General features: G+C 41.1%; 1 protein-coding gene across 1 annotated transcript; it reads right to left on the reverse strand.

Moving 5' to 3' along the window:
- Positions 1 to 1,787: 1,787 nt before the first annotated feature.
- hs3st2 (heparan sulfate (glucosamine) 3-O-sulfotransferase 2) lies at positions 1,788 to 10,248 on the reverse strand. Its single transcript, XM_030374301.1, has 2 exons — positions 9,162 to 10,248; positions 1,788 to 3,018 (listed from the first exon to the last, which is right to left on the reverse strand). The coding sequence occupies exons 1-2, from the start codon at positions 9,728 to 9,730 to the stop codon at positions 2,400 to 2,402; spliced, it is 1,188 nt and encodes a 395-aa protein (XP_030230161.1). The 5' UTR covers positions 9,731 to 10,248; the 3' UTR covers positions 1,788 to 2,399.
- Between the last annotated feature and the right edge of the window lie 1,364 nt (positions 10,249 to 11,612).

Genomic DNA, 11,612 nt, shown 5'->3' on the forward strand with positions numbered 1-11,612 from the left:
AAACAGTGTGTTTGTTGGGTGGTTTTAGTCCTCAGTATGGAGATCTATTTTCAGACTGTTGGACATTACTAATGCATAATGTCTTTTTACATATCAGCATACTTGCGATGTTAGGGTTTTCCTTAAAGAAAACCGTGAAATGGCGTTCAAGGCATATTTTTCTTTGGTGGTGTTATTCGATATTTCGTAAGCTAACACATTAGCCTGGGACTAAATGTGAGGAGGAATACGTTTTTTTTATCCTCCAGGATTTGATAGGATTTGTGAAAAGTTGAAAAACTAGCTAGCCGGACTGTGTTTGGGGTTTTATATTAGTAGCAGCTGGGGAAACATTGGATAAGAGACTTTTCCAAGGTCTCTCTATATTCTCTACAGGTTTTAAGCTGATCACATTTAAAATAGAAATTGGCATCAGAAATTGCGGCTCAATAAGAAATCCATGCTTAGGTAGAGTGTGTATATTGTAACTGCGGAGTAAACAATATTCAGGCTTTATCCAAGACTGAACACATATAGTCTAAGCCTTCGGCTGATAAATATGTCAAGATTTGAATGATGCATTTGCTTCTTTTTTTGCTATTGGTTTACAAGGTCTAAATGAAATAACGATGAATCACCACCGCAACCTTTATGCTGACATCCTGCTACACAATCAAGTCCAATCAAAACATTGCAAGGTTTTAACTTTAAACTGTTGAGGAAGAATATCAATACATATATTTGCGGGATATATGTGATGAGTCTGCTTCTTTATCAACTCTGCAACAAAATCCATGCTTATTCATTTTCTGTGTTTATTGTTTGATGTGGCTAATTAATAGCTGAGGTATATCAGGCTAAAGAGTCATTTAAAGTTCATGACATTTACAACAGACTGTTTCCTTCTTTGGTATTTACTTTGAAGGTTAGACTGACCAGTAAAGCCAATTAGATTTGAATTATATTTACTCCGATAGGTTGACTCCAAAATCATACTGGATCTAATAAACATTATAGGTCAGATAAGGATATCTTCCAAGTTACCAAAGAAATATTGCATCATTTATTATATTTTGAGTATATAGTTGTGCCGCACTCATCTCAAGCTTCAAGGTGAAATGGAATTAGCATATGTGAAACACCAATACTGTGCAGAAAAAAATAAAGACATAACATATTGTTATCCTCTTAAAATATCAAACACCAGCAGTAGTGTGGCACTTTTCCATTTTGTGATATTGCCAGGCCTTGAGCATTCTGGGAGAAATTGTATAATTAACTGAGCAGAGATAAAGTGGAGCCCATTGCTAAACTGGTCTGTGTATCAGTTCGTTGTCAGGGTTCACTAAGTAGCGAAAAACTGTAGACAGCCATGGCAGGTTAATCAAGAGTTAATGGGGAATATCGCAAATGACAGCTTAAACATTGTCCTTGGCCAACGGCCCTATGCTGAAAAAATGAAAAAATCCCTAGTTATAATTCTACTGTGAATACCAAATTATCTGAATGGGAGCAAGGTCAATTTTCCCTATTAGTGTTTTAAAAACGCCAATTCACAGTTGCATGACTAGAATGCAAATTATGCAATGAATAACTCTACTTTATAATAGAAACAACAGTAATCAAACAGACAATATATATATATATATTTAAGTTGAAAGTGTGTTATTGTTGTTATAAGTGTATTGTTATTCTAACACTCTAATTCTAAGTGAACATTTCTCAACTTAAAAAGTTCTTGCTTTGCCCATTTGAAACCCCTATTGATTTTGATGTCATAATAGTTCAAGTCACACTAATAAGAGATCTTCAGGCAAAAATGCTTTTTATTATTTATTGTTTTGACGCATGACAGTAGCTTTAACCATGATCTTAAAGCCTTGTTTTTGGTGGTAGAGGTCCGGGTTAAGTGAAGTTTCTAGAAAAAGATGCATTGCCACAATGTGTTAAATGAAATATATCATACGATGACAATTCAACTGCTTTACTCCTCAACCTAATATAGTCAGGTCATATATATATTTGCTTTTTTAATCCTTTTTTTATATTCTTTTGTCATCATCACACATATTTTTTCTTAGATGAAAATATCACTGTCATGTGATCTTTTTTTGCATGATAAACACTTATATACACGTAGTATATGTTGCCTTTAGCCCGAAGCAGCAGAAGTTCAAATGGCGCATTAAGCCTTCCTCAATTCAATCCAAAAACGTACACACTTCGTTTCATTTCCTTTCAATCAAACGTTATTTTCCCTTGCAGCATTTTCTCTCATTCTGAAGTCATCCCAGATAAATGGTCCATTCATACGATTCATGTCGGGAACAGTGCACATCCCTCAGATAATCCAAAAAGATGATTCGCCTAGTTAGGCTCCAAAGTACCACAGCGGCGTTGTCCCCTTAAATAAAACCTCTTCAGTCCCACCTGAAGTCGTGTCCCACCGTCTCATAGAACTTGATGTTGAACGGCCTGTAAAACTCCCTGAGTTGCTCGATCACCTCCTGGTCGATCTGCACGTGCAGCCGCCCCTTGGACTTCCCCAGGCAGCGGGGCTGGCTGCTGCTCTCAGGCTTCTTCAGACAAGGGAAGCCCTTGGTTCGGTTGAAGTAGAAGTGTTTGTCGGTGATGATGCGCTTCAGGCCCAGAAAGTCCTGCACCCGGCCCATCTCCCCGGCCGGGTCGGTGATCAGGCGCTCGCCGCTCACAAAGTGGATCTGGGAAAGGCGGAAGTACTGCAGCCAGGTGTCCAGGTGCAGGATGTACATCCCGATGCGTATGGCGTTCCAGGACGTGTCGACCGCGCCCAGACTTCGGTTCTTGAAGGCCAGCTCCTCGAAGGTGGGGATGTCGGGCTTCTTGGAGAGGGTCTGGGTGTAGTCGGAGATGGCGCGCGTCACGGGGTTCCGGACCACCACGATGAGCTTGGTCTCGGGGGACATGCTGGCGATGCGCCGCGGGGCCTCGCCGGTCACAAAGTAGCTGGGGGTCTTCTCCAGCGTGATCTGGCTGTCCAGGGTCCTGGGCATCAGGCCCCTGGATGGACACAAGGAGACGGGACAAATGAATGGAAAACTGAAATAACTAATTGTGCACTGGGTTCTTTTGAGCCACAGGAGTTAACGAGACGTGCAGCCAGGCCGAAGGAGAGGGCTCAACCGGGAGAAGCTGCTCTTTGTATCCATTTTACTGGCCGAAGGAGAACCACAAGAAACCTTGTTTCATAAGGCGGGAGTGCATGTCTTTTGAATTTAAGTGCAGTTAGAATTTACAATTTTATGTCATAAGAATGTTAGGATTATGTTGTTATTAATAGCAGTAGGGACAAGGTTGAGGTCAAAGCTTGTGCAAATCTCCTACAATAGATAGGTTGCCTTGACGACCTTAGTAATATTGTAAACATTTAAACATTATTATGGAAAACATATCGAAATGTGTAAACAATAGCTTGGCTCATCAGTAAAACACGTATCATATTTTGAACAGAAACAATCAAATTTAAAAGATCTAGGTAGGTCTGATGTGTTTTTCACCACGCATCCTCGATGATAAACTGTGGCATGTCCTATATTATCTCTTTCGGAGGCGCCAATTAAAGCTAACCGCTCCCAGATTTGTCTGTCTCGGGTTAGTACTACTAATAAGTTCCCTTAAAGTTATCGATCCATTTCGTTTTTATTTATGAATCTGGCCTGATGGCTTCTGAGCCTCAGGGCCGCCACAACAATTCATCTTCCATAAGCTTGAAGAACAACAACTTAAGGAGCAAACTATGTTTCTACGTAGCCACAACGTCTAGCAGTGATAGAGTGCATGTGGATCTAACTAGGTGCACCCCGCCTTTCACTAATATAAAATAACAATAAATACAAAACATTTCAGTGGGACAACATGCTCTTTTTTTCGTATTATCCATAGCTTACATAATGCGTACGGTTGTTTAAACTTGAAACAACACCAAATGTACGTTGTGTGCGCGCAGATGTTGCTGAAATACCGCCACAGGTAAAAACTATATTAACAACTGCAATCTTGTTACAAGATATAGAATTCTGTAGCCTCCATGGACATGTATACTAGTATTATTGTTTATGTGAAAAATCTCCATAATGCATCAGGAATATGAATGTATTATATTCTGTCCTGTCTATCTTGACAGGGCATTAACACTTCACGGTTTTATCTGTCAGAATATTCGTGCTACATATTTCATCCTGCCTCGCTCAGCATAGCATTAACACCAATAGAATGTATGCCTGCACTCAGGAAAAACACGCAGTTTCTAAGCTGTTCAGGAGTTCTACGCGTGCATTCGAGTTTATACAAACGCTAAATAAAATGAATAAAAGGATTGAAACAGATGTTCTTCGATCCTCATTCCCTTTAATGTATTTTCAAAGAAAGCGTCAAACGGCATAACACTGATGCAAAATTGCAGCGCAATTCATATTCCAATCACTGATAAGATCAAAGTGATTAGGGTGGCTTTGGCTATTGCAGAAGAGCGCCAATACATCTCACAGCTGGATCATTTCCAGACGTAAACATGGAAAAACGTGAGGCTATAAAAAGGGCATGACCTTTGGGAGACGGATGAACAGATTTTATACAGCCGCACAGGACTACTTTGGGGCTGGTTTTGTTTCGGTCAGGGACTAATAAGCGACTGATGCTAACCCCTTTAAAGCCAGCTCCTGGAGCTATACAGGAGACATGTCTTTAATGAATGCTGTGGTTGAAATCTGTGCCACTCTTTCATGCATGAGCTCATCACCGCCAGGATGAGCTGTTTCATGTTCCCTTCAATACTGATTGGAATCGGTGTCAGGCAAACACCTAGCCATCTGCTAATAGGGAGCTTGTGTTACCTTGATCAATACATGCATCAGATAACCGGTGTATCCACACACACTCAATGACACCTTAGTGCAGTCTCTACTAAACACTCATACTTTTCTAGCCAAGGGAGCATATTTCCATGGCTGCAACCTCCTTCTTTCTCAACCCGTCCCTGTTTATTTTCTCATCTTTGTCTATGTGGGTCTGATTTGGATTTTACTTGATTCGTGATTACATATGTGCTAAACATCCATAGCCACCTATTTCATATCCACCTCCCTAATATCCACATATTTTATTGTAGTTCTTCTAATACTAGCATTTATTCTTATTTTATGTCTGCACATAATCCCTCCCATAGTCATCTTCAGATGGAGGGATCTGCAGCAGGTCGGAGAGGCAGCTCCTGTTTAGAATAACTCACACTCCTTGGAGACTACTTAATTGATTGATTGGGTTGGTTGATTGATTACATGATTGATCACCTTTCCGCCATTTAAAACATAGCTTCGCTGGACTAATTCACAATTCGGACAACATCCTTGCATATTTATGTGCCGTGCGTCAAGATGAATTAGTGGCTGCACTGTTGACAGTTTAATCACTCCAGGAAAGTGAACAGTTATTTGGCAGGTCTCTCCAAAAAGTGGTCATATACTCTGTTTAAATTGGTTAAGTCCTTAATATGAATAGATGCCGTACTCCTCCATTTCAGTCCATGCAAAACATGTTTGTTTGGTCTGAAATCATTATTTAAATATAGGTGCCTGCTCCATATCCCTTCGTTTTTAGATCTATCATATTTATACGGATATCCTATTCCTCACTACTACTCTATCATCCACAAAATATGCTCAAAGGTCGGTTCGCTTAAGATCTGTGATTCTGTAATACGCTAAGTATCTGTGACATTACAATATCAATGTCTTGTTCACGTCATCTACAAAAGGGATGGATAATTGCTCATCTTGATCATGAACACTCTGATCCAGCGGAGTGTTGCCCCACCCCAGACACTTGAGAATGTCTTTAGTCTTTGCACTGAAAGTGTACCACGTTCAGCTATGAGTATCTCTAACGGTCCTGCTGCTTGTCTGATAAGCTTCTGAGCGGCTCACTTCTTTAGTAACAGTTTTTCTGCAATCCTTTTATTATAAAATATAATATATTAACCCTACCACTGTGTTTACTGTTTGTTTGTTTTGAAGATGTCCACAATGACACAGTGAATGGAGGTTTACTGAATAAATGGATATATTGACACATCTCTCTAAGCATGATCTATGTTATTCTTGTCTGTCTATTGGATGAAAGCAGCAATAAATATCAACTTTATATTTACTCAGAATGGCAGGCACATACTCTGTCTTATTTAAGCAGACATTTTGTGTTGACAGTCAGGAATCATAAGATGACATCTTCAAAGTGTTTCAGAGTTTTCACCCTCAAAATTCTAAATGCTGAATTCAAATTTTTGGGAAAAGTTATCTGTTGAATGAAGTTCAACTCACTGCCACATGGTAATATTAGGCCTATTACTGCCTAATACTGCTGTAGGCCTACTACTGTAGGTTTCTTTAGTTAACGTAATCCCAAAACATGACATAAACATTCCAGAATGTATTAGTATAGTACCAGAAAGGTAATGAATTTTATTGAATCATGTCTCCTATGCTGTGATACATTTCCTCTTCTTACCATAATAAAATATCGAAAGAAATATACCTGCTAGCTGCATATAGCTGCATACCGAAGAAGGTAGTAGCTTTCTGCACACTGTTTCTTGTATATGTAACAACATTAAATCTAATCGTGTTTTTTATGAACCTACACAGGCTGCTATTATTTTTCACCTGTTTAGTGTGTTTATATCGACTCTCTCTACCACAATTACGCGCTAAAAACCAAGTAGAGACAATGCTAGAGCCTGAATGTAGGATCTCAAATAGCCTCAATTGGCTGTACTTTATGAAGTCGAGTATCTTTTTCCTTTGTTTGCTTGTTTGGTGTGCTTTTCATATTGTATTTGGCCAACAATAAAGTTGTCAAAATAAACAAGGCAGGTAAAAAAAAAATCGCACTACATCTTTAACGAGCTGCATACAAGCACATCATTACGAAACTGTTGTAGCATGCGCCTTAAATGCTACAAACCAGGTAAATAGATGCTGGAACAGTTTGCAAAAGTACCGGCAGCTTCGCCTCATGCTGCAAGCTAATTAGGCTAATGATTCATACCGGTATGCCCTGGGCTGCTATGTTTTTTACTTCTTTCTCTTTTTTTATTATTTTTTAGTTATTTTTAAGCTCAAGAAGATCTTTGCTAATACATGCCACAGAGAAACATTATTATAGCGTGAAGAGTGCTCATTAATGGCAAAGTTATGCCAAGCTATTTTAGCGTTAAATAAGAACCGTTCCTCATCAACCTCTGTGATGATGGCATGGCAGGCGGAGAGGACTGTCTCTCCGTGCCAATTAATGGTCCGACTCGGGGAGCGTGTTTCGCTGGGCTGCAGGCCTGTCACACAACTTCAACACTTATCAGGCATCTACTGGAAGAGCGTCTGACTCCCGGAAAAATCAATAGCGCTGCAATGCCCTTTTAAGTCTTGATGGTGCATAGTGATGCGTTTGTGTTTGAACTTTATGCTTCTGTAGAACATGAAGACGTGCCGGCATGACGTGTGTGCGACGCCTTTTATTAATGCTTTTATGGTGATGTTAATATGCTCGACCACAGTATTGGATACATATAAAGCCTACTTCTTCACTGTCATTGAGACATGGAGAGGAACACTGCACCAGTATATGTGCCTGTGTGTGTGGTTGTTCGAGGCTGTTTGTGTGGCTGTGTGTACCTGTGCGTTTGCCAGTGTGTGTTTGTGTGTGTGTGTGTGTGTGTGTGTGTGTGTGTGTGTGTGTGTGTGTGTGCGTGTGTGTGCGTGTGTGTTATCTGTCTAGTGGTAACATAATAGGACAGACTGTACCATCAGGTAAAGCTGCATGAATTTGTAAAATATAAAGGCCTAGAGGACACAACCGATGGATTGATAGGTGGAGGGAGGGTGGGAGAGAGAGAGAGAGAGAGAGAGAGAGAGAGAGAGAGAGAGAGAGAGAGAGAGAGAGAGAGAGAGAGAGAGAGAGGGAGGAAGATAGAGAGGTAGTAGGGAAAGTAAAGTAGAGAGAGGTAGAGAGAGAGAAATTCGAGACAGGGAGGGGTATAGAGAGACATGTTTGTATGCAGAGAGAGAGGTATATAGAGTGAGAAAAAGCGGTAAGTATAGAGAGCTATAGATAGTGAACGTAGAGGGTGAGAGAGGTATATATATATATATATGGAGAGAGAGAGAGAGAGAGAGAGAGAGAGAGAGAGAGAGAGAGAGAGAGAGAGAGAGAGAGAGAGAGAGAGAGAGAGAGAGAGAGGTAAAGATATATAGGTATAGTATAGAGATAGAGAGGTAGCGAGGGAGAGATATAAAGAGAGTCTAGAGAGAGAGAGAAAGTTGGAAGATAAATATATCGAAAGCGATGGGGTAGAGAGATGTATGTATATATATATATACACAAACACACATATACAAGAGAGAGATGAGAGAGAGAGAGAGAGAGAGAGAGAGAGAGAGAGAGAGAGAGAGAGAGAGAGAGAGAGAGAGAGAGAGAGAGAGAGAGAGAGAGAGAGAGAGAGAGAAAGAAAGAAAACATGACGACGCAACATGAGTTTCAAACACGATCAAGATTTTGAGATTGCAATGCTGAAAGGTAGCTCTTAAAGTAATCGTATTTTCACGTAATGTCTGTTTTATGTACTTTTAACGTATTATTCTATCCATAATAGGGTGTCTTATAATTCAAGGAATAAAAATCACCAAGCTAATAGCATATCAAACATTTAGACCCCAGTACAGCAAACATTTTGGATTTTGGGCGATGATATGAATGGTCCACCTTTAAAGTTTAAAGGCCGACTCTTTTGCAAGTTTATTGAAGCAGAGACTGGTTCCCTTTATGCTGTTGCAGTAGGCTATATTATTTATATACTCATACACATATTATTGAAGCTCTTTACGTGCAGCAGACCTACACACACCCTCCGATATCAGCATGTACACATAATGATCTCACACTTTAGGTTTAAAAAAATGATAATGAAAATGCATTATTTATTTTGCATAGACGTCCTTTAAACTTTTAATGTAAACCGTTAAAAAACAAGATTCCCTTGGAAACCTATTTGCTCAGGGACTTAGTAGCCTACCAGGGGAAATTAAATTATTAATAAATAAGTAAAACACACTCAAAGCCACAACATCCAAGACATTCCCAGCAGCAAGTCTCACCTGTACCAGTCCAGTCCCCTGTCATAGTGTCTGTCAAAAAAGTGAGGCTCTGTTCCGAGCGCGCGCACATCCGGATGAATCCGGATAAATTCCAGCACAGCCCGCGTGCCCCCCTTCTTCACCCCGACGATCAGCGCGTTGGGGAGCTTCTTGTTCCCGTATTTCTGGGAAACGGTGAGGTTGTTCAAAGTGTACTCGGTGGCAGGAACGCTCCGCGAGAGGTTGCCACAGCAAGAGGCGGCGTGTTTACTTCGGTCGCGAGGTTGACCCGATCCCGGCACTCGAGCCTCTTCCCGCCGGGCGAACCTGACATCCGGAGTGAGTAAAGTGCAGCCGTTTAATTTCCCGGAAACTTTCCCCTCAATGGGACCGTTCTGCCCGGGCGGAGGCAGCGGGCAGCCCTTCTCGTCGGAGGTACCCTGTTTGGTCATGATTGTGCTGGAGCAGAAAAAAATGACGCTGTAACACACATAGGTGAAGGATAAGGAAATAGTGCATATGAAGGCAAATCTGGCGTTGAGTCGACCACCCGATGGCACGCTGCGACTTGAGATAAACCTATGTGCCATGTCTCCATGGGTTGAAATAATGCATGGTTTTCCATTAGAATCGTCCGTCTTTTGGAGTCCAGCAGATGCCTTTCTGTATATATAAATATATATCTTTCCAAGTCCGTTGGAGACGCACCAGAGAATACTGTTTTGCACCTCGCCCGCATCAACTGAGCAGAAGTCCCATATTCAATTCAAACTTTGCGCACATTCCCGGAGATAGGCTGCCAAAACCACAACAAAGTTTATTTGAATAAAAAGAAAAGGACGTCTGGTTGAATTGAACGTACAATCCCATAAGCGATTGAACGCCCATCTTTTCATTCCTCAAACACACACACACGCACACACACTGAACCTAACGCCTGGCGCTCTGAGCAGGGTAGTGTTGGAAGAGGAGTCTTCCAGCGAGTGCGGACTGTCCATCAAAGTGCACCTCCGTCCGCCAAACTCTCTCTCGTCATCACTCTCTCGATGACTCCACTTCCCTTCGTCAGTCTCCTTTAAAACACGCGTTGATTCCCTGCCCCCGCGGTGCCCCGTTTAGCCTGTAAGGTAGCGAGAAATGCAGTTTAAGATGGAAAACCTGTTTCCTAATTAAAGACCCTCTGACGTCATTCATATGATGATAATTCTTCGTTCGTTTACCTTTTTTTTTTTTTTAAAGGAACATAAACTGTTTTCTGTTGTTTTTTAAGTAAAGAGAAACGTTTGGTGGTTGAGTCCACCTCGATGGGGGGTTGAATTGTGCCACCTTATTTAGATCACATGTCCAGTGCTTGTCGCTCATTACCGTGGTGGTGAATCAGTTTCCAGCACCCTCTCATTAGTAATCCATGCCTGATGCAGTTTAATAGCTCTTCACTGAATGGCCCAACTAGACGGGGACATACAGTTTACAGGGGGGGCTGAAAATTTAAGTTTTATCACAGGGTGGGCCAATGGGTTTTAAGATTGATAGTTATAGATAGAACTGTAGTTATACCTAACCGCCATACAAAGTCTACTTTCAATGTGGTTAATTCGACGTGGCGTGTTTGAATAAACAGCTTCTTTAGGCCTTACATCAGACAGCCGTCCACACATTTAACAGGAGATCTCACTCTCTTTTCTTTTTTATTGCTATATTCAAGGACCTTTTATAATCCTGTATAAAACTGGTTGTGGGAGGGAAATTAAAAGTGTTGTTAACAATGTCCCTGAAGACTTTTGTTCCTCGGGAAATAAACTAGTTTTACAGCTCCTTTAATGTTGTTTTTGCTCCCCTTGAGACTTATTGGGAATTCACAGTGACCTGCTGAAGTCCAGTTAGTCATTTTTAGTGGCCTGGAGTTCTACCACAGCCTCAGCCTCCTTAATGCTTTACAGAGGTCAATAAAGTGGCCTCTTGCAATGTGCACAAGTGCTATTGAGACAATGAAATGTCAAATTTGGAATGCGTAACTTTAAATGCTCTATTTGGTAGCTTCATTTGGATGCCATACTGTGGAAGCTATGTGTGTTTGTGTGTATGCGTGTATGCATGTGCATTCCTCTGTGCATCTGTGTGTGTGTGCGTGTGTGAGAGTGCATGTGTGTGTGTGTGTGTGTGTGTGTGTGTGCGTGTGTGTGTGTGTGTGTGTGTGTGTGTGTGTGTGTGTGTGTGTGTGTGTGTGTGTGTGTGTGAGTATGCGTGTATTCCTGGAGTTCTGTGTGTGCATGTGTGTGCATGTGTGTGTGCTTTTAGTTAGCTTTTACATTGCATAAATTCTAAACTTTGCTCCCCAATTACAAATCTCTCTGCCATTTATTATTGGATTCGTTCAAGCGTTTACCTCTGAGAAAATTACTACTTCTCTGCACGCTATAGCCTTCGATCGTAGTGATTGTGAATGTTCCAAAGGGTTTATATTACCCTGCA

The sequence above is a fragment of the Gadus morhua genome, chromosome 2, assembly GCF_902167405.1.
Source record: "Gadus morhua chromosome 2, gadMor3.0, whole genome shotgun sequence".
Classification (NCBI taxonomy): Eukaryota; Metazoa; Chordata; class Actinopteri; order Gadiformes; family Gadidae; genus Gadus; species Gadus morhua.

Coding starts and splice junctions, on each gene's coding strand:
- hs3st2 (XM_030374301.1), bottom strand. CDS start 9,730: ATGGCACATAGGTTTATCTCAAGTCGCAGCGTGCCATCGGGTGGTCGA. Junction 3,019..9,161: donor AGGGGACTGGACTGGTACAG/GTGAGACTTGCT, acceptor GTGTCCATCCAG/GGGCCTGATGCCCAGGACCC.